At 43.4% G+C, this 24,008-nt stretch overlaps 1 protein-coding gene across 1 annotated transcript; it reads left to right on the plus strand.

The window, feature by feature from the left end:
* The first annotated feature begins 20,632 nt into the window (after window positions 1-20,632).
* LOC122612775 lies at window positions 20,633-22,843 on the plus strand. The gene has a single exon (XM_043786596.1). It carries the CDS (start codon window positions 20,633-20,635, stop codon window positions 22,841-22,843), a length of 2,211 nt encoding a protein of 736 aa, XP_043642531.1.
* Window positions 22,844-24,008: the final 1,165 nt, after the last annotated feature.

Here is a 24,008-nt window from a genome sequence, read left to right on the forward strand (position 1 = left end):
AGAAGTACAATTTTCAAATACCAGGATACAAATTTTACTTTACAAATCACCCGGATGGCAAGGCCCATGGAGGCACTGGCATACTAATACGATCGCGAATCAAACACCACTTTGTTAGTAATTGGCAAGAAGATTGCCTACAATCTACCTCTCTAAGCCTCCAATGCTATAACGGTGCTCTCACTCTGGCTGCTGTCTATTGCCCACCCCGCTTCACACTATCAGAGGACAAATTCACAACACTCTTTGACTCGCTCGGTGAAAGGTTTGTTGCAGCTGGTGATTGGAATGCCAAGCACATGTACTGGGGATCTCGGATAGCGACCCCTAAAGGAAAACAGCTATACAACGCAATTATTAAACCGCAAAACAAGCTTAATTATGTTTCTCCGGACACGCCTACATACTGGCCAGCAGATCCTAAAAAGCTTCCAGACTTGATTGACTTTGCCATCACCAAAAGGATGTCCCAATCAATGATTACAGCTGAGGCACTTTCAGAACTTTCATCTGATCACTGCCCGGTGCTCTTTAATCTTTTGTACCAACTGCAACACATCGAGCGGCCGTATAGACTCACAAGCAACAGGACCAACTGGGAGAGGTACAAAAAATATGTTTGTTCACATACCGACTTCTCTAGCTCATTGGAAACCGATCAAGACATCGATCAGTTTGCTGGTAGCCTAGAATCCACACTAGTTGCAGCAGCAAAAGCGTCAACTCCACAAGATACCCACGGATGCAGTAAAAAGTTCAACATGACAAGTCGAGATACCGAACTCCTTGTGCTTGAAAAACGACGACTTCGAAGGGAGTGGCGGAGCACAGTTCACCTGGCGCAAAGAGTAGACTAAAAGCAGCTTCTCGCAGACTTACCAAAGCGCTTAAGAAAAAAGAAGCGGACGCACAACTGCGTTACATCGAAAATCTCACGCCCACCAGCACAAAAAACTCATTGTGGAAAGCCCACAGGAATCTGCAGACACCAGCAGAAACTGTCGTACCCCTCCGTAACTCTACCGGAAACTGGTCTCGTAGTGACATGGACAGAGCAAGAGTCTTCGCTGATCATCTCAAAAAGGTATTCCAACCCAATCCAGCCACTAACTCATTTACTCTCCCACCCTTAACTGCATCTGACTTAGCACCACAAGATCCTATAGAATTTCGGCCAAGCGAAATAACGAAAGTCATTAGAGACCAACTGAAGACTGGAAAATCGCCTGGCTTCGATTTAATAACACCGAAAATGATCATAGAGCTTCCAATGTGTGCAGTTCTACAAATCTGCCTACTCTTCAACTCTATTACCAAAATTGGATACTTTCCTCAAAAGTGGAAGAAATCAGTTATAGTTATGATCCCTAAGCCTGGGAAAGACAAAACACAGCCATCATCATACAGGCCAATAAGCCTACTTACTTGTCTCTCCAAGTTATTTGTACGAATCAGTCCCCACCTTAAAACACACGACACACTCCCATCGCACCAATTTGGTTTTCGGGCAAAACATGGAACTGTTGAGCAGGTTAACCGCATCACAACGGAAATTCGCACTGCTTTTGAGCATCGTGAATATTGTACAGCTTTATTCTTAGACGTTGCACAAGCATTCGATAGAGTATGGTTGGATGGACTTATGTTTAAAATAACCAAACTGCTGCCTTAAAACTTACATAAGCTTCTAAAGTCTTACTTATACAAAAGAGTGTTCGCGGTTAGATGTAGTTCAAGCACTTCAAGCGATTGTACTATAGAAGCTGGAGTGCCCCAAGGAAGTGTATTAGGTCCAATTCTATACACCCTATACACGGCGGACATCCCAACAGACTACCAGCTAACAATATTCACGTTCGCTGATGACACTGCAATACTGAGTCGATCCAGATGCCCAGTAAAAGCTACGATGCAACTAGCACGCTATTTAACATGTGTAGAGAATTGGCTTGCAGATTGGCGCATACGAGTAAACGAACAAAAATGCAAACAAGTTACATTTACCCTTAACAAACAAAGCTGCCCGCCCTTGGTTATGAACCACACGCGTATCCCACAAGCCGATGACGTAACATACTTAGGTATTCATCTGGACAAGCGGCTCATCTGGCGGAAAAACATAGAGGCCAAGACGACGCACCTGAGACTAAAAGCAAAGGATCTACACTGGCTTATAAACGTTCGGTCTCCCCTAAGCCTGGAGTACAAAGTCCTTTTGTATAACTCCGTTCTTAAACCCATATGGACCTATGGCTCCGAGCTATGAAGCAATGCATCGAGAAGCAACATCGACATCATTCAGCGAGCACAGTCTAGGATTCTGAGAATCATAACTGGAGCTCCATGGTATCTTCGGAACGAGAATATACACAAAGACCTAGAAATAAAACCTGTCATTGAGACAATAACAGAGAGAAAAGTAAAATACAAGGAAAAACTAGGCTCACATCCAAATCCCCTTCCAAGAAAACTTCTTCGAGTATGCAGCCAAAGTCGACTGCACCGCAACGATCAACCAGCCCAGCGTTAAATTTGTTAGGCCACATAGCACAAATCATCTCATAAAATGATAATTAGCTAGCTTAGAATAAGATTTGAAAACTTCTTGTTAGTCTCTTAAGTAAAAGTGAAGATTCAATAAATAAGAGAAAGAAGGAAAAATAAAAAAAAAAAAAATATTGAAATAAACATAACATTATGGTTGCAACGAAGTGTCAATCATTATATTAATAATAAATGGGGTCATGCTCATAAAAAATATATTTGCAGACTATAAAAAAAGTGGCCCAAAAATTATGTATTGCTTCAACGAAACAGACGAAATCTGGGTTTGTCTCCATTGATTTACTAATGGAGAGTCTTCACTCCGTGGCACTTTCAACGATCCTTCATTTACGGTGGGTAACGTATTTTATCATCAGCAGGCTACATCTGGCTACACATTTACGAATTAAACCACTGTAAGGTAAATAAAAGAAGCTATTTCTCAATTCGGCACCGATCTATAGAGTTAATCGGACATCATTTAAACGCTGCGCGAAATGTAGCTATTTCTAACGAGCCAAGTCGTACTGAAGTCGCACCCCGTACTTGCTGCACGATCACAGGCGGAAAAACGTGAATTCCACACTTGTTTTCGGCAAATTATAATAGGCCCAGCTGACTAAACAGCTGATAGAGCTACCAACCGATCGCGGAAAACGCGGGGGTGGCCCAGCTGATAGTGCTGCCAATCCGATCGAACAAACCGAGTGGCGTTGCCAGATTCTGTCCGTTTGGGGCGAATCGTTAAAATTCAAATATGAACACAAATTTAAAATCTCTTGCGAAAAGACGCTAAAAATACATTCCTCAACGAATCTTACATCCATAACTAGTGTTATGACTAAGACATGTGCATATTTGTCTTAAATTAATAAGTGCCACGCGTAAAAGCTCGATAAAAGAGCAGCGTTAGAAGCTCTGTAAATCCAAAAAACGCCTGTTTCTCTTACTTCTCAACACGCGATATTGACGAAGTAAGCAAGTCATCAAAGAGCAACCCGGTTCTACTGACCGTCGATAGCATGAGAGCGAGCTCTTGCTCACCCACTCTGCTCACTCCAACTCCTACATCATGGAGGTACCAAAGTCAAACAGCACCACCGCCGGCCTCGATGGATGAAGTCCCAACAACTAGCAGTGCTCCAATTACTGCAGTCGCAGCAAAAGCACCACCAACCACTAAACCAACTAACATTATGGCGAATTCGGTGCCAACAGCTGGAGAGCAAAATACAATTGCAACAAAAACCGTTAGCTTCGATAAGCAACAAGAGGCCTCGGTTATACAGACCGGTATGGATCGCTACATCAAGATTAAGCGTAAACTTAGTCCGCTAAACACGGTTGGTAATAAACCAAAGATCAACCGTTCCAACAATAGCAACGAGCAAACAAGGAGTCAGAATGATAACCGTTTTTCCATCTTAGCAGAGGCGGAGAACAACCAAGCAGAGTTGGGGCAGGAGACCCAAAAGAAACAAAAGCCCCCACCTATTTATAAAAGGGAAAAAAAAACTCAAGCGGCTTGGTCAACAAAATTGTCGCGCTGGTAGGGGACGATTATTTCCATGTTGTCCCGCCTATTAAAGGGAACATCCACGAAACCAAAGTTCAAACGAAGTCGGAAGAACACTTCCGAGCTGTGTTTAAGTACCTGGAGAAAACAAAAAAGAACTTCTACACCTACCAACTAAAAAGCAGCAAGGGACAGCAAGTTGTATTAAAAGGAAACGAACCTGACGTCGCCCCATCTGAGATTCAAGAAGACCTCAATACAGGAAATTAATTTCTTCGTTCATGAAGAATTTGATGACCCAGCCAATGGAGGATATGCAGTCATTTCAAGCATCGCAGATCTATCCTATCCCAGAGTCAGGGTAATTTTTCGATCAATTCTAAACCATGACACAAACCCGGCATAGTTGACGTCTATACGCAATACAATATAAATTGCCAAAAGCAAAAGTTCGATTTGGCAAGCAAAGCTCTTTAGGAGCAGTCTTTAAATGTGTGTAGAGAGATCCAGAGTCTCGACACACTTCTTAACTTTCTGGATTAACGAGTTTAAGTCCTTGGCACAGGGAAGAAAAGCCAACATTCAAGAAAAGAGCAGAAACGATAAATGTGCACTTCAGTTAGCGCTGTAAAAAGCCGGAGTTGACAAATGTGCACTTCAGTTTGCACTGTAAAGAGCCGGAGTCGTTCATTTTGCAAAAGAAGTCAAAGAAGACACAAAACGATACCCGAGTGCTTTAACTGGGTACAAATCAAAGAATGTGTGACAACCGCTCTAGAAGTTAAGCAAAAAACATCACACATTAGCATCTTGAAATCACATTACCGAAGTTTACTACAACAGTTTACACAACAGTTATAACCTACTCACCACAGTCAACAATGGTAAAGTTTTTACCTCTAGAGCCCTTCTGGATGTGTGTGTAAATGTCGTTAAAACTCCGCCGTACAGCACTTTGAAGGTATTAATAATTACTTGCTCAACAAGTTACAATATACCATAGCTAATTATTAAATGAAATATTGCCTGCTGGACCCACTGTCCAAAATTAGCGGTGTGCGATCTTGCTTCACTTCCGAACCCACAAATATGTGTTTCCAGCGGACATAAAAAATCTGGATGCCACAAAGGGTTAGGTATGTGGAAGTTCCCAAAAAAGTTAAGCACCAGCCCAAACCAAACGCGTGGAAAGCTCCAAATCAGCACAAATATTTGCTTAAGGATAAGATAATAATGCAGACGGTATGGGTTGTGACGACTAGCTCCCTCAAAACCTTTTAAAATGAGTGATCCTTCCCCGCTGATCTTCAAGCTTTAAATTCCTTGGCACATATTTAATGAAAAGGTTTCACTCACTCAAAACACTCACCCATTCGTTGATGCATCCGAACGAGCGTACGGGACAGCAGATTAAATAAGAGACATGTACAAGAACAATGAAATTTTTGTGTAGGCCACAATTTTAGTCTGATATACACACCAATTATTTTCTTACTCGAGAGTTTTTTATAATCGATGAACTAAAATAAACCCTGTAAAAAACAGTCTCGGAATAAACAAATTTAGATTTTCACAACAAATTTTATTGTTTCTGCAATCAAAAAAGTTTTGTTTTTAGCATCTCTATACCATATAATAAATTAATGATAGATAATAAAAATCGGTTCGCTAGCTTTTGAATTTTCAAAAACGTAGTTTTGAGAAAATGCCGTTTTAGTTTACGGTCAAGAAAAAAATACTCGCTCGGCATGCTTGGCGCCAGTCACTTCGAAAAACTTTGTAACTTTGACTATATATTCTCGAGCAATATACCTTTCGATTAAAATCCCCTTAAAACCGAGGTAATCCTCAATTCCTAACTAATCATGCCAATATCATACAACGTTGCAGGGCATTCTCTTAGTAATGAGCTCTGAACGCCCCTTCCGATGTAATTCAGGTATACAGATTCATTCATTGCACCACAACCACCGATCATGCATTAATCAAAATACACTACCTCTGCTAACCACAGCACAAGAGAAAGTCATCAGCAATGTACCCATCCCGTACCTCTGTTTCGGCAATCTCACAAAATCTGTTGTGGAAGAAACGACAGAGCCCAGTACACAGGAAAACTTATTCGAAGTACCTACCGCACGAATAAACTGCTGAATGGATGATGATCTGTCTTTTGCCTGCTGGATATTGTCAACTTCTTTCAATAAAATAATGAACTGCAGATTCAATTCCAGATTTTCTTTATTACTTCTCAGTTTGACAAATAACAATTCTTGTTTCCGTGAAGCCACTCCTTGGTTCACCATCGCTCTTCATTCTGCAATCCGTACTTTCTATTCTTCCGTCAACTACGTTTTCTTGATCGATTGTTGCCACCTTCCGATATCTTCCGGCTCGTAAACTGAACACCATTGTCTGTGATCACCCTTTTCCTAAATGCTTTTTGCAACGTTTCTGCAAAAGGTATCAACTTCATCCATTTTGAATATCTTTCGATCAGCACCAACAACATATTGTTTCCATGCTACGACCTCGGTAACGGGTAGACGAAGTCGGCAAACACCATTTGTTGCGCATTCCTTGCGCAGTCATCGCATTTGCGCACGTACGCCTTTGCATTCTCTCTGCATTCCTGGCCAGTAGTCCTGAGCTCTCTGTTGTTGAGTAGTTTTTCTTGGCTCCGTTTGGGGTCCGGCAAGAGTATAAAATAATAATTCTCTCTCTTCTGTATCCCGAGGGAGAAGTACGCCTATCCCGTAGTCGCTGGCGTCCGTTTGCAGGATGAACATATTTCCGAAGTTGGGGCCCGCCATGAATTGATCTGTGACCAGTCTAGCTTTCACTTCCTCAAAGGCTTGCTGGTGGTCCTGTGACCACGTTCCACTTAGTACGTTTGCAAAGGAGGTTGTTGAGTGGCCTATCAATGCGTGAGAAGTTAGACACGAAACGCCGGTACCGAGGCTCAACTCCCAGATACTGCCTTAGCTCGCGGACCGACGAGGGTGGTTCTAACTGGGCTATAGCTGCTACCTTGTCTGGGTCCGTGCCTACGAAGATGTCCAGTCATCTGGACCAGTGCCAGTTGCCGATGCGGATTGCAATGCAAATGTAATCACTTGCCACTGAAAAGTGAATGCCGTTAACCGTCGACTTGCTTTTTTCAGAGGTATTTGCTAATACTCATTCTTAAGGTCCAGACTGCTTATGAAGTTCGCCTCTCAGTGTTGGTCGAGGATGTAATTTATTCGTGGCATTGGGTAAGCGTCCTTTATGGATTTCGAATTTATCTGCCTGAAGTCCACGCGCAGTCTCCATTTTCTCGTTTTCTTTTTCACCATGACTATGGGCGAGCTGTACGAATGCTATATAATTCCCATTTTCAGACGTTCGTCTACCTTTGCATAGTGTCGCTGCTTTATCTGTTTGTCATAACCTTCATGGTTATTGTCTTCGCCTATGCATGGTGTTTCGGCTATAGAACGAAATTCGTCGAGCCAGGTATTTATCCACGTTGTCTTTTTCGTCGTCTTTTTGGACCACTGCGACCGACAAATTCTTATCGAGTCACTAGTTGTGCCTGATTTCGGCCCCGACTTGCGTTTGGAAATTCCAGCACCAGAGCATTCACTACATCTGGTAGTATCAGGAGGCTCATGTATTGTCTGTTGCCGAATTCGACGCCTACCTCGAGCTGTGCATTAATCTCGCTGCACCTTCCATCTGCAAACATTATTTGCCGTCTTATGCTTGTAATCGTTCCACGGGCAGCCAGCTTGCCCGCCAGTTCTTTGCTTACGAAGCTTTCTGTCGCCCCGGTGTCGACCGTGGCCTTGTATGTGTCCCCACCAATCGTCACCGCTGCGGACAACTACTGCTTCTCTTCGATAAACTTGCCAATTAGTTTGGAGTGGCGGGTCCTTGCGACTACCGTTCCCTCTCCGCGGCAGAGATCGCTGGCCATTTCCCGCTCTTTGACAGCATTCCATACTTCTAAATCCTACTCTTCGGCACATTTAGCCTAACACAAGAACCTGTGTTGGGGCTGGGGCTTTGTTTCTGATAAATTTGTGTTCTTCCGGAAAAGCTTCCCGTTCCTTGTGCAGCTCCTCGTACTTGTCTGCCAGGTTTTTCTGGTTAATCATGTGGTAGGATGTCAACGCTATTGGTAGGACTGGCGTGCAGTTCTCCTTGACAATCTCTAGCGTTTCCTTATTTTCGTATCCCAGAGGCCTTATTAGGGTCTATATCTCGACCATGTAGTCCTTGAATGGTTCCCTAAACCCCAGCTTTCTTTGCGTTACCTTATCTGCAAGTTTCGCAAAGTATTCCCTGGGCAGGAAGTATGTCTGGTAACTGTCTACGAACTCGGCCGAAGACCTTCAGTGTCTGTTGTTGAAAATTTTCAGTGCTTTTCCCCTGCATCAATTCCGACATTGCTTTGCGATTATATGTTTAGGTCCAAGCCGTGCGTGTTTGAGGTTTTTTCTCCTCCGTCAAAACTGAAAGACCATTCTCAGACTTGTTTCGCGATTTTCACGTAATCCGGTTGGCATGGCCTGCATCTTTCTTGACTTGGTGTTCATTCCCTGCTCGACTGTGTTCGTTGACCTTCCTGCTGCATTTTTCATGCTCAGACTTGCGATGAGGTCTTCGCCCTCGGGGTTCGTCAGCTTTATGCTTGGACCTGGTCTAATTGAATATGCTGCTTCCAATTCTGTCCAAATAGCTGCGAGCTTTCGGTCGTTTTTCATTTCGGAGTAATACTCAGGGCCTTTTGCCTGACTTCTGTAGCAAGACGCCTAGTGAAAGACGAACGTTCTACCCTAACGTTTTCCTCAAGTTGTTGCGAAAGGACCAGGACGGGTCTTCTCGACGGCCTCGTTTCTGCTGTCCTGCCGCTCTCGTCGTCCCAGATGAAGCGGATTGCGTTGCTGGGTGCTCGACACTTGGGCTAGAAATTTCTGTCGTATGCGGACTCACGGTAGCTAAAGGCTGCCTCCAGGCAATCGCCTGGTGTACGTAAGCAATCTCCGACACAGTCGACCGGGTCCCCACCACAGTCCCGTCGCGCACTCGGGTCCTTGCTAGGATTGTGCCCGCCTGTTCGAACGCTTTCGGACTCGCCGGAACAGGGCGTCTCAACCTAGCCGCACTTTGTCTCACCTACATGTGTCTCATTTCGAAGACTTTCCTCGTCCCGTACGTTTCGACGTTGCGATCTTGCTCCTTGCTGACTTTCACGGCAGTAGCTCCCTTGTATTCCAATTCCTCTTGACTGTCCAGCTTCCAGCGTTCCAGCCACCTCTAACCGTTATTTAGCTTGGTACCGTTGCTTTCCTTAATATGGCTCGCCGACGCTTACTGTTGTACTGCTCACTTTCGCTCTCTATTATTCATATTCCCTCTCTTATTCTCTATTTCAAAACATATTTTCTCCAAACTCTCTACAGATTCCGTTTCTCCAAACTCTGTACGTATTCCGTTTCTCCAAACTCTCTTTCTCCAACACTCTTTCTCCGACCTCTCTGTGTCGCACAGCCGTTACTACGCTCAAGTAGGTTGTTGTTCTATTGCTTGCTGCACCTACGGGAAATGAGTATCATATCTGCTTTGTATTGGGGATTGTTAAAGGAGTCTTATAATAGACCTGTAAAGGTTCAAAATAAGAAGACTTTACTTGTGAGTTAATAATTTCAAACTGAATCTTTATTTTCTAAGTCCTAGCTTAGGTAGCTAACATGAAATTTACATATTCTAATCTTATTTCTATCTAGACCAACGCAGTGGCCATCTGTTCCCCAGATGTGGAAAACTGTATCAAGTGCAGGAATTTTCCACTGCACGATATTCCTTATCTTCAAGGAAATGCTTCGTGATCGCTTGCATCTTTATTTAAGGGATGAAACCCACGCAGGAGTTCGTTGTTTATCCCAGATATCTATATCCTAACGCTCAGGCGTTGTTTATTTTTAGATAAGGCGTTGCTGCAGCGTTTCACTAGCTGTACATACATTTCTTATGTAAGTCCTTTTATATATTCATGTTCGTCTGAACATTCTGCCAACGGCCAGCAAAAGTAGATGTATATTTAAATTAGTTGCATTATAAAAATAGTGGACTGTATTTATTTTATTCGATATAATTTATTTTGCAACCAATATTTTTGTAAAGGCCCGAGTTACTTGGCTTATTATCTTTTGTTTACAATTTTAGTTTATTATTTTCTTATTTTAAATTAACAAATTTAATTAAATTTTAATTTATTTGAAACATTTCTGCTTTAATCTCTTACAAATTGTTTCTTTTCGAATCAACCATATAGTGAACTGTATTTTTGTCTATATATATTTTGTTAATAATTTTATTGTTTATATCAACAGCTTACACTACTGACAATGGACCTGCGAATGTTATTGCTTGCAATCTTAGTTGAATAGCACATTTTCGTATAAAATATATTATTAATACTACCATTATTATTAAAGCAATAATTAATCCAGCATGTCCGGAAATATGATGGAAATCTAAGTCCTTTAATTTCTGATGATGCTCCTTCTTATATTTAATTTCATTATTTAATCGTTCAAATTCTGCAGTATGATTTAATAATGATAATTTTAGCGGATCCCAAATAATCTTCGGTACTTCACTAACCTCCCCTATATAAGGCATTGATAGCGATTCTTCGCTTTCGGACGATTGAATATTATGGTGGGCAACTAGAAATTAATCGTCGGTTCTAGCCGTACAATATGGCGCAATGCTTAGAACTCCTTGCTGCGGCATATCAAACAATTCAATTGGAGAGCCTGTACATTGCAGTCGGACTTTGGAATTTACCGGAACCTTAAACAACCAACTGCTTTTCTTCTCCAACTCTACCCAGTAACTTTTAGATTCGACTGCTGTTTTATAGATACAGTTCGCCGCTCTATTTGGCTATAGAGGCTGGATCTCACATGCATTATCATTCGCAGAATTCCAGGGCCAACTTCCCTTACATATTTTCTTATTTAGTTGCCATTTCCGACATTGATTTAGAGTGGCGTCCGTCATTATGTGATAGGAATCTATTTCAAAATTATAAATTAAATATTCGGCAGTTGTATGCACCACTATTATCTGATCTTCATTACGTATTGGCACCGGAATGAGTCTAAACAATTTAGATGGATGCCTACTAAACAGAGGCACCTTTGCACTAATTATTAATTTGTCGTCGATAAATAAACCTCTGGCTGTTATCAACGTATACACCTCCTTAAGTTCCGTACCTGACCGTTTTCCTGGAATTACTAAATTCTCCGAAGGCTCTGCTGAATTTTGGCAATTTTCTTTTTGAGCTGATTTGGCCTAAGAATATTTGTATTTAGCCTACCGTGATTAATATCAATCAAAAGGCTTATAATACCTGCTTGAACTTTTTCGCCTTCTATCAATGAGTGCAGCTGTTTCGTAACCATAAAGAATTTTATCGATTCCTTATAAACATAATAATTTTCTTTTAGAACTTCGGTCATGTTCTCAATTCTTATTTCCATACTCCTAAAATTTGCGATAACATCTTCGGTGGTTCTTTTTAATAAATTAGTAGTTTGTTTTTTTTATTAGTTTATCAAGGTTGTTCTGATTATCTAATAAATTCTTCATGTTTTCTTCTAATTGGTCCCTGTCATCCTCATCCATTATACCAAATAAAATATGATACAAAGATCCCATAAATTCGAACGGGGCACGCTTGCTTCTGGATCTAGACTGCATCATAAACAATTTATTGTTTTCTTCAAGTTCCGATAACTGATCTTGCATATTATCTAAAACTTGACTACATTGTTCTTCAAAGCTATGAAGCCTTTCACAAACTTTTCTCATTTCTCTTATAAGCGCATTACCTTTTGTAATCATTCTAAAATATGGATATATTTTATAATAGATCACCAAATTCCAAGAAGTACTGACAATCTCAACATCTCCTAGAGGATCTAAATATACGAGGGTCGTTTGATAAGTCCGTGACTTTTTGAATAAAATATATTTTTTTCGTCAAAGAAGCGTTTTATTTCTCAACATAATCTCCTTTTAGCTCTATACATTTAGTCCAGCGTTTTTCCAATTTTTTTATTCCTTCCAAATAATAGGTTTTCTCAAGGCCCTCAAAATAGTCGTTTGTTTCTGTGATGACCTCTTCATTTGACCCGAATCTCTTACCGCCGAGCCATTTCTTCATGTTTGGAAACAAAAAATAGTCACAGGGGGCTAAATCTGGAGAATATGCTGGATGGGGTAGCAGTTCGTAGCCCAATTTATGAAATTTTGCCATGCTGACTACACACGTGTGCACCCGTGCATTGTCCTGATGGACAAAAAAAATTCACGAGATCGTCTGCTTTCAATGCCTATAAAACGCAAACCAAAAAACGCAGCTTTCTCAACATTTTACAGTCAGCTGTTAATCGATAACTGCTGACAGGAGCAGTGTTGTATTTAGAGCAGGTGCGCGGCAAATACAAAAAGTCACGGACTTATCAAACGACCCTCGTATTGCTGAGGTCTTATTTATATTCTCTATTGAATATTTTGGTGTTATATTTTAAGGTATTGCGCAAGAAAATTGGCAGCTTTATATAAACAACAACATTGCCATGATAATCCCAATCTTGGACATTCCTGATGTCGCTCTAGTAGGTCTTTTTGGCTCAGGGTCAGCCTCATTTTTTTCAACAGAACTTATACCTTCTAAAGGACAAATTTTTGTAATGGGTCTGGTGATAAATCCCTCCTGAATTTTTACTTTAGCCACTCGGACCTTATCATCCTTCCCTTTATGGACTTTTTCCACCATTCCTAAAGGCCATCTTGCTGGATGACAATTCTCATCCTTCGACAAAACTATTTGCCCTTTTTCTATATTAGGAATTTATCTTTTCCATTTATTCCTTTGCTGGAGCGTATGCAAATATTCATTCTTCCATTTTACCCAGAAATCTTTCCTCATTTTTTGGATAAGTCTCCCTATCCAAATTTCCGATTCTTTCATCTTCCATTGGTTCGACTATTTCTAAGGGGGGTCTTCCAATCAAAAAATGACCTGGTGTTAAAACCTCTTGTTGGTCAATCTCATTAACTATAGTGTATAATGGTTTTGAGTTTAAACATGCTTCTATTTGACATAAAAGAGTTGACATTTCCTCGTATGTCAAATTAGTGTCGCCAATTATACGCTTTAAATGGTATTTCATTGACTTAACCCCAGCTTCCCAAATACCTCCGAACTGAGGTCCTGCCGGGGGAATAAAATGCCAGTCAATTCTATCCTTCTCCAGCTGCGCAGCAATTGCTAAATTTTCTTGAATTGCATAAAATAATCTGATCTAATTTTCTGGCAGCTCCTACAAAATTTGTTCCGTTATCTGAATTGATACTATCACGTTTCTCTCGTCTTGCAATGAACCTTCTGAGAGCAGCTAAAAATGCGTCAGATGTTAGATCGCTTACCATTTCTAAATGTATGGCTTTGGTTGCCATACAAACAAATACGGCAACGTATCCTTTAAATGTTTTTTGTCCGCGATTTTTTGAACACCTAACATAATAAGGACCTGCGTAATCTAATCCCGTATTTAAAAATGGAAATGACATAGTAACCTTATATCTTGGCAAATTACCCAATATTTGATGAGCTGTGTTTTGCCTGTACCTTGCGCACTTCACACATTCTCTTAAATATTTTTTCAGTGAATTTTTTAAACCAAAAATCCAAATCTTTGGATGTAATTTCGCATTAGGTTTATCCCACCATGCAATGTTTCCCTATGAGCATTTTGTATTAATAATTTTGTAAAGTACCTTTTCCTAACCTTTTTCTAAAATAATCGGATGCTTAACTTCAAACTCTGCATTTGAGTTTTGCAGTCTTCCTCCTACTCTCAGAATCCCATCCTTTTTCAAAAATGGATTCAATGACAATATTTTATTATTTGTCTTAATTTCTTTGTTGTTTTGCAGGCACTTTATCTCCTGACCGAACTGATGTTCTTGTTGTTTCTTAATAACAACCCTTTCAGCGAGTTTTAACTCCTTTACTGAAAAATAAGATGGATAGTATTTTTTTTTGGTTTTTATTTGATTAAATCTGTATATATGTGCTACTATACGTATGAGTTTTTCCATACTGGAATACTTTTCTATTAATTTATTAATTGGATCATTTGTTTCGTCATTAATTATTGTGTTTACCAGTACAGTTTCTTCAACAGATTGCTGCTGAGGCCAAAGTTCCTTTGGGTTAGCTAGCCATCTTGGACCTTTCCGCCAAAGATCACAGTGTGTCAATTGTTTTGAATCAATTCCCCTCGATGCTAAATCTGCTGGATTATCCTCTGACTTCACATGATTCCATTCAGTATTTTTTAATTTCCTAATGTCATCCGTTCTTCGTCTGATAAATTTAACCTTACTCTGGCCATTCTTGATCCATGCTAAAGTAGAATCACTCCAAGCATAAATTTCTACCTTACTGGTTAATGACTCTTTTATTCTTTGGATCAGTAAACTTTACAAATGAGCGACGCACAGTTCTAGTTTAGGGATAGTTATACCCGTTACTCGTAGAGTAAAAGGGTATACTAGATTCGTTGAAAAGTATGTAACAGGCAGAAGGAAGCGTTTCCGACCATATAAAGTATATATATTATTGATCAGGATCAGTAGCCGAGTCGATTTGGCCATGTCCGTCTGTCCGTCCGTATGAACGTCGAGATCTCAGGAACTACAAAAGCTAGAAAGTTGAGATTAAGCATACAGACTCCAGGGACATAGAAGCAGCGCAAGTTTGTCGATTCATGTTGCCACGCCCACAAATCGCCCAAAACTGCCACGTCCACACTTTTGAAAAATGTTTCGATATTTTTTCATTTTTGTGTTAGTCTTGTAAATTTTTAACGATTTACCAAAAAACTTTTTGCCACGCCCTCTCTAACGCCTACAAACCGCCCAAAGCTGCCACGCCCACATGTATGTGCTGAAGACTCTTCTTCGCACTTCGAATAGCTGAGTAACGGGTATCAGATAGTCGGGGAACTCGACTATAGCGTTCTCTCTTGTTTTTCTATTTTTTACAGGATTGACTCTAGTTTTGCTAGCTATTATAGTTACAGCATCTCCTACTTTAGCATACACTACTGCAGCATATGCTTTTTCTGAGGCATCAGCAAATCCATGTAGCTGAATACTTATGCCATTTCTAAAATTAATCCAGCTTTGGATTCGAATATTTTCTAAATATAATAAATTTTCCTTATATGCTTCCCAGTATTTCAAATCTTCTGCTGCTAATTCCTGATCCCATTTCTTTTGCTTATCCAAAGTTTTTGAATGAAAAGCTTTCCTAAAATAGTCACGGGAGCCAACCATCCTAAGGGATTATATATGTTCATGCCAAACAGCTGAGTCCGGTATCCCGCCAGCGGAGCATCGCTGTTGGCGGAATGTTTCGGAAGTTGGACACGAAGCCGTTATTTTTTGTGAAGATTTTTACTTGAAAATAAAACCCCGAACGAGAAGGACGAACTCCAACACCTTTTGTTTCATTTAACTCTGGGAATATTTGCGACACCAGCTTTTCCGGCCCCCGACGTCTTCATTTTTGGTCCTTCGAGCCGGATCATCCAGCGCTTTGCCGAGATAAGTACGGTGCCAAAATCCCCACCATATATGTATATACATACGCATATATATTGCTGCGATCAAAATCCGCTCACTATCAACTAGTGCAACCTGCGCAAAAATATATGTTCGTGTGTATATTCTGTATGCATCCTTTCCCTTTTATGTTATCAACCAATCATCAACTTTCCAATAAAAACACCAAATAAAAAATCAAAATTCGCCACCCAAACTTTCACATACACAAAAACATACAGACATTCCATGTATGTTGGCCGATCGATGTACATACATATGTCCATTGCATCTGCATACATTGCGCACATGGCACATACGCAACGTCGTACATCTGCATGGTCATAGGGTGTTTCATTAATTGCCAGAACATTCAAGCAGACATTAATATCATCCAACATATGTACATACATATATTAATGTTATTGTTTATTTTCACATACACGAAAGCTTCCACACACACGACAAGCACAGACGATTTGTTGGACCGGCAGATAAGAACCGGCTGCAGCCAACATTAGAGACGAACAAATCCACGAACACAACCTCCAGCGCAGTAAGAAAAAAAAAAACAAATTTAAAAGCAACCATCGGCGCTAATATTTACATATTGCATATATATATGTGTACCAGCATATGTACGTATGTGTCAAGGTAGCCACTCTAGGGCCATACACGGCATATTCCAATAAGGGACCGTTCAAACTGACACTACTTTTTTTCTAGTTTCCCATAGAAAGTGTCAATTTGTGTTTATTTTTGTTTCTTTAATACTTTTTTTAACTCCGTTCTTGATTTTATTCGCATATCCGATTCGCTTATATCGTCTCAAAAAATTGGCCGAACATCCACGCTTATCCAGCGTCGCACATCGACAATTATAGTCCAGCGTGATCCAGTGCCCTCATATCTGTTTTTTTTCTCAATCGATAGCAACATTTATTCCGATTATTGTGTATTCCGCGCTTAATCCAGCGACCCCAGGTTTTATATAAAACGATAACATAATTTGTAACGATTACCATTTGTTTTTTAAGCGCAATCCGGCGCCCCTTACCTTTGTCTAAATCGATTAATTCCGATTATTCATTTTTCTTTGATTTTGTCTCTCGCTCAATACAGCGACCCCGGTGTTTTTTTTTGTTCCGATTGTCACATCTTTTTCACGCGTTGTCCTGCGCCCCCACACCCTGTCTAAATTGATGCGATAATTTGGTTCTTTAATTACTTTTGTGCGCTTTATCGAGCGACCCAGTATAACTCCAAATCAACAATCCTTAGCTTTCGATTATTTTGGGTGTCCGCTTTATCTAGCGACTCCAGTTATTTTTTTCCAAATACGGAACATTCCGATCGATCCAACTGGTCGCACGCTTATCCAGCGTCCCAATATATAAGTTGTTTCGATCTTTGTTGCACGCTTTTTCCAGCGTCCCAATATAGAAGTTGTTTCGAGCTTGGTTGCACGCTTAATCCAGCGTCCCAATATATAAGTTATTTTGATCTTGGTTGCACGCTTTATCAAGCGTCCCAAATACATAAGTTGTTGCGTTTTTTCAATTGGTTGCACGCTTTATCCAGCGTCCCCGTATTTGTCCAAGCGGACAGACTGTTTCGCCCCCGCACGGTTCTCGGCTTCTCCGAGAGCTTAATATGCCAATTGGCCACGGTGAGGAGGTAAAAACTTGTTTGACTGTTTCTAAAACGTCTCAACGAGTTAGAGCCAAGAGCGAGTCCTCTGTGCCCTTCAAAAGCCCAAGTCCCACTCGAAGCAAAAGCCCATCGACAACTCCACGAAAATCCACGAGCACGTCGCTCCAAGTTCCACGGTCAGCACCGAACACGAAACCGAATTTAGACTTCTCACCCCAAATTACTAGAGCAACCGCAAAAATGGCGCAAGCTGAGGCAGACAGGGCCTTGATGAAATTCATGACCATAACCAATAGAGTAGGTCAGTTCGAGGCCAGAGTCAACACCCCAGCAGTCACAAGTCCGTCAATCCACACAAGAAGGGTGCGACTCGAGCAGATCAGGGCCCTATGGGTCAAGGTGGAGAAGGAATACGAGGCGTGCTCCGAAGCTCTGTCCGGTCTGGGATCCACAGACACAATAACAGTCATGCAGTCCAAGTATGACTACTGTTATGCCGTTTACGAGCGGTGCGCAGCGAGCCTCAACGAGATCATTGAAGAAGGTTCACGCTCGCAACAGGCCGTTCAGGCCTCCATTCCGGCGCCTCCTCAGGGAGGGTGTCGCTTACCCCCAGTCGAGTGCGACAGTTTCAGTGGGGACTATGTTCACTGGCCCACGTTTCGGGATCTTTTCTCAGCCATCTACATACACAACCCTCGGCATTCAGAAGTTGAAAAGTTGTTCCATCTCAATGCTAAAACTAGTGGTGAGGCTAAATCCATTGTGTCCTTATCACCCTTAACAAATGATGGATTCGAATCAGCATGGAGAAACTTGCAGAATCGTTTCGAAAACAAGAGGCTGCTGGTCAACAGTCAGCTTAAGATTTTGTTTAATTTACCTTCTGTTGCCCTTGAATGCGGCAATTCCTTGAAACAGTTAGAGAGCACAATTCAAGGTTGTTTAACAGCTTTAAAAATAGCAAAAATCGACACCTCTAACTGGGATTGCCTGCTCGTTTTTCTGTGCTCTGCCAAGTTGCCAAAGCTAACGCTGTCTCTATGGGAACAATCCCTTATGAGTAAGACAGATATTCCACTGTGGGCTGAATTCCAGGCTTTCTTACAAGATCGTCATCGAACGCTCGAGGCGATTGAAGATTTTAAGCCAAACGCTCAATCCAGAGCACTGCGGACTGACAATAGCCCGCGGGCGATCCAGACCTTTGAGAATAGAGTGACGGTACCTCCACAATCCTGTAAACTTTGTTCGCAAGAGAACCATCCTATCCGAGTATGTCCGTTATTCTTGCGAATGCCAGTCGGAGAGCGGGAGAAATATATAAAACAGCAGAAATTGTGCTTAAACTGTTTTGCTAGAACGCATCTGCTTAGGGATTGCACTAGCACGCATAATTGCAATACTTGTAGAGGGCGCCACAACACTCTCCTGCACCGAAACGGCACTCCACCAGTCCAGTCAGCGGTCAATCCTGACCACCAGCCCCACGTATCCACATTAAACCACCAGCAAGATATACAGTCCACTCCATTAACGAATCAACCGAATGTGCAAACGATTCTGGCTGTAAACACTCAAGGGGTCCTCCTGAGTACAGCTTTAATAGAGATTTGCCATTTAGGCATCAAATACTCAGCACGGGCACTTATTGACTCGGGTTCTGAGGCAACCTTTATTTCAGAACGCTTGTTCATCTTGATTAAGTTGCCTTATGAATCCATCCATGCTCAAGTTTCAGGGCTCAACCTCACTGTTGCGGCTCAGCCCCGTAAGCGCTGTCAACTCAGCATAGGTTCTCCGGTCAAGCCCCACATCCAAATTAAGACTTCTGCATATGTACTACCACAACTGGCCGGGAGTCTCCCATCCTTTACTTTACCTGAGGACTCTTTAAAGCATCTGCCGCCTTTGCAACTAGCAGACCCAAATTTCTACCGAAGTTCGCAGATCGACGTTCTGATCGGTGCCGATATCCTGCCATCGATCATTCTCAGCGGCTCCCATCCCAATATCTGTGGCACGCTTCTTGGCCAGGAGACCATATTCGGATGGATTCTTTGCGGTCCGATCGCAACGAATCCCACAAGCAGAATATGCTCATTTTCGTCCCGACTAGCTGTCACCGAGTCCAGACTGGACAACATTCTCACAAAATTTTGGGAGGTGGAGGATGTTCCAGTGAAGCGGGTTAGGGAATCCACCTCGATTTGCGAGGAAAACTTTGTCCAATCTACCAAAAGGAACGAGGATGGGAGGTATGTGGTTTCGTTGCCCTTTAAAGAGCCTAACAATATCAACCTTGGGCACTCCAGGTCGATCGCACTGGCTCAGTTCCTCCGAAACGAGATTCGACTGAATAAAGACGTTGCGTCAAAAAAGCAGTACGACTCAGTCATTCAAGAGTTTTTAGATTTAGGTCATATGCACCAAGTCTCTCCGAACGACTCTAATAATTTTTAATTGCAACATCATGCTGTCTTCAAACCAGACAGCACCACAACGAAGGTTCGCGTTGTGTTTAATGCTTCCAATCCTTCATCAAACGGGAACAGCCTCAATGATATCCTTCATGCGGGGCCCGTACTGCAGTCCGATCTTACTATCCAGATTCTAAAATGGCGTTTCTTCAAGTATGTGTTCAATGCGGACATCACAAAAATGTACAGGCAAATTCGGGTAAATTCAACCCATACGCGCTTTCAGAGAATCCTCTTTCGCAATAAGGATGGAGAGCTCTGTGACTATGAACTCGATACAGTCACCTTCGGCGTAAACTGTGCGCCTTTCCTAGCCATCCGCGTACTACAACAGTTGGCTCAGGATATCCGAGGCCAATATCCTTTGGCAAGTGACATCATCTCGAACTTCATGTACGTCGACGATGTGCTCGCAGGCACTCACACTAAGCAGTCGGCAGTTTTAGCCATCAAGGAGCTTCGGCTGGCTCTTGAGAGTGCTGGTTTTCCATTACGGAAGTGGACCTCGAACGAAAGAAAACTCCTACAAGAGGTTCCAAAGGAGCACTTGATTAGTGCAGACTTTCTTTAGCTTGAATAGGCTAGTACGGCGAAAACTTGTGGGATCCGTTGGCAAGCTACATCTGATAGTTTCTTTTTTATTCCAATGGTGATCCACCTCCAAACTGCTTACTCAAAACGAGAGGTTTTATCTCAGATAGCCAAACTTTTCGACCCAGCAGGATGGCTATAACCTTTCGTAGTCCGAGCCAAGATTTTTATGCAGAAAATTTGGCTACGGGAGCTGGGCTGTCATCAGCCACTCCCCAGGGATCTCGCGACCCAGTGGCGGGAGTTCCTAGAAGGGTATCCTGCCCTGAAGGAGATTCGTATTCCGAGATGGGTACGTTTCCATCCAGCTGCGAAACTTCAGTACCATGCGTTTTGCGACGCGTCACTGGACGCCTATGGGGCTGCTATTTTCGTCCGAATCGAAACGAAGGAAGGCTGTTGTACCCATCTACTTACATCCAAAACCCGAGTCGCTCCTGTCAGATCCATCTCCATACCACGCTTGGAATTGTGCGGAGCAGTGCTGCTCACGGAGCTGGCAGCTCTAGTAATTTCTGAAATGCCTCCTGATGTTTATGAGACCTTTTACTGGACCGACTCCACGATCGTTCTTGCATGGCTGAGTAAGCCAGCGTGCACCTGGACAACATTCGTTGCCAACAGGGTCGCAAAAATCGAACAGTGTACCGACGGAAGCAAGTGGGGACATGTACGATCCGAAGACAATCCAGCTGATCTGGCAAGCCGGGGCGTCTCACCCCAAGAGCTGAAGGACAGCGCACTGTGGTGGCGTGGGCCAGCTTGGTTGCACCTCAAACAGGAGCAGTGGCCGAGTGAGTTGTTGGTCCATCCGGAGACTGAGCTTGAGCAGCGCCCCGTCAAATGTCACACGGTCGCAGTGCCCTCAGCAGTTGAAATCCTAGAGAGGTTCTCAGCCTTTGACCGAGCTCTGCGAGTTCTTGCTTATGTGTTTCGTTTTGTGAAAAGTTGCCGGAGGGAAGGTGTAGCCTCATCGGCAGAACTCACTGCGGCGGAGTTGTCGGAGGTGCAGGAGCGGTTAATTGTGCTCACTCAGAAGAATGAGTTTCCCGCCGAATATAAGGTTTTGAGCCACAAGCAACCAGTTCCACCCGCAAGCGCAAATTCTAACCTAAACCCCTTTCTTGACGGGAATGGTGTCTTGAGAGCAAGCGGCAGGTTACAAGCATCTGAAATGCTTAGTTATGATGAAAAACATCCGATCATCCTTCCTGCACGGTGTAGGTTCGCCGAACTTCAAGTCTTGTTTATCCATCGCATATCCTTGCATGGGGGGAATCAATTAATGATCCGACTGATCCGTTCCAAATTCTGGATTCCCAAGCTTAAAATGTTGGTGAAACGAACAATACATTCGTGCCGAGTGTGTGTCATTCACAAGAAGAGACTGCAGACGCAGTTGATGGGGAATTTGCCCAGTGCGAGGTCCACGATTTCCAGACCGTTCACCCATACGGGAGTGGACTTCGCAGGACCATTTGACGTCAAGAGTTATGTCGGTCGAGCCTGCAAAATCACAAAGGGGCACGTGTGCGTTTTTGTGTGTTTTACTACCCGGGCTATCCACCTCGAAGCGACCTCGGACTTGACTACAGAGAAGTTCCTGGCCGCATTCTCCCGTTTTTTTGCTCGGCGTGGGTGTCCACAACACGTCTACTCTGACAACGGGAAAACGTTTGTCGGAGCTTCCACGTCCTTATCAAAGGATTTCATTGAAGCTACCAGAACATCGGTTTTATCGCAGCACAGTCTTCAGAATGTGTCCTGGCATTTCAACCCTCCTGGCGCACCTCATATGGGAGGGCTTTGGGAGGCAGGTGTGAAGAGCTTCAAGTCGCATTTTTACAAGTACACAGCCGCTGGGAAATACACGTTCGAGGAACTGACTACCCTCCTGGCGAAGATTGAGGCCTGTTTGAACTCCAGGCCCATCTCGCCAATGTCCGAAGATCCCACGGACCTTATCGCTCTGAGCCCTGGGCATTTTCTAATCGGTGGACCATTACTTGCGGTAGCAGAACCTGAGGTTAAAGAAGGTCCCAGCTCCATTATCAATCGGTGGCGGAGGTTGAAAGCCCTGAATCAGCAGTTCTGCCTGCGTTGGAAGGAGGAATACCTAAAGGAACTCCACAAAAGGAATAAATGGAAGTTCCCAACGCGAGATCTCCAGGCGGGAGACATGGTGGTGATCAAAGAGGAGAACTTGCCATCCAACGAGTGGCGACTTGGGCGTATCCAAGTGGTCTGTCCCGGCGTGGACGGCAAGGTCAGAGTGGCAGACGCTCTCACAGCACGGGGGGTCGTCCGAAGACCAGTGGCAAAAATGGTCCGCCTTCCAATGGACAGCCCGAATGAGTCGAATGACTCCTCCATACTTTAAGTATTTTGAAAACCTGCTACTGACGAGTCCTAATTTGTGTCGTTCTACGTCGTCCATGTGTCCTGATCATCCGCATCTATCTCATCTATTTTTTTATTTTGCCCATTTCTTATACAATGGCTCCAGCGATCCGCCACGATGTATACCGCTGTCGAGTGTGCAGGGGGGTTCACCCATTGAGGAGCTGCCAGCGATTCCTGCAACTGCCGGCTGTGAAGCGGCTCCGGGCAGTCTTGATTAACAAGTACTGCGCGAACTGTCTGGCCCACGAGCATTCGGGTCGGTCGTGTCGCAGCAAAGCGAGGTGCCGCATCTGCCGAGAGGCCCACCACACTCTGCTGCACATCCGCGGTGAACAGCCAGGCTCTTCGAGGCCTCAACGGAAGCGCGAGCCACAAGCAGCGCCTCAACCTCAACGGCGTCAGGAGGTGGGTTCGACCGGGTCACGACGCTCAGCCTCGCCGATGGATAGTTCCCCACCCCGCAGCTCCTTGTCAACGCCGACGGGCGCGCCTAGCTTGGTGCGGACGAGCGTCAGCATCCTTCCGACCGCTGCCGTGCTCATTGGGTCCGAGCAGAAGACATTCGATGTGCGAGTCTTGGTGGATCCGTGCTGCCCCGTGAGTCGCATCCACGTCTCGCTGGTGAAGGCCCTCAACTTGGCCGTCACGGGTGTGGGCAACGAACGGCTGTGCACCACCGAGATTCGCTCAAAAACGTCCCGGATGAGCAAACAGCTGCTGATGCTGGTGGACGAGCAGATGCAGAGCCGGACGCCGGCACAGCCCCTGGATCCGAAGGTGCAGGACATGTTCCACAACATGACGCTAGCGGATGACCGGTGGTTCCACCCAGCGCTTGTCTCGGCTGTCCTTGGAGCCGACGTTTACGCCGACCTGATGCTGCCGGGTATCATCGCGAGCCAGGACGGCCTGCCCATGGCACAAAATTCCAAGCTGGGATGGATCCTTTCGGGACGCTGTTCTCTGTCCTAAATTTGCAAGTATTCCTCTTGCAAGGGGGGGAGAATGTTCATGCCAAACAGCTGAGTCCGGTATCCCGCCAGCGGAGCATCGCTGTTGGCGGAATGTTTCGGAAGTTGGACACGAAGCCGTTATTTTTTGTGAAGATTTTAACTTGAAAATAAAACCCCGAACGAGAAGGA

This window comes from Drosophila teissieri, chromosome 2R (assembly GCF_016746235.2).
Source record: "Drosophila teissieri strain GT53w chromosome 2R, Prin_Dtei_1.1, whole genome shotgun sequence".
Taxonomy (NCBI): domain Eukaryota; kingdom Metazoa; phylum Arthropoda; class Insecta; order Diptera; family Drosophilidae; genus Drosophila; species Drosophila teissieri.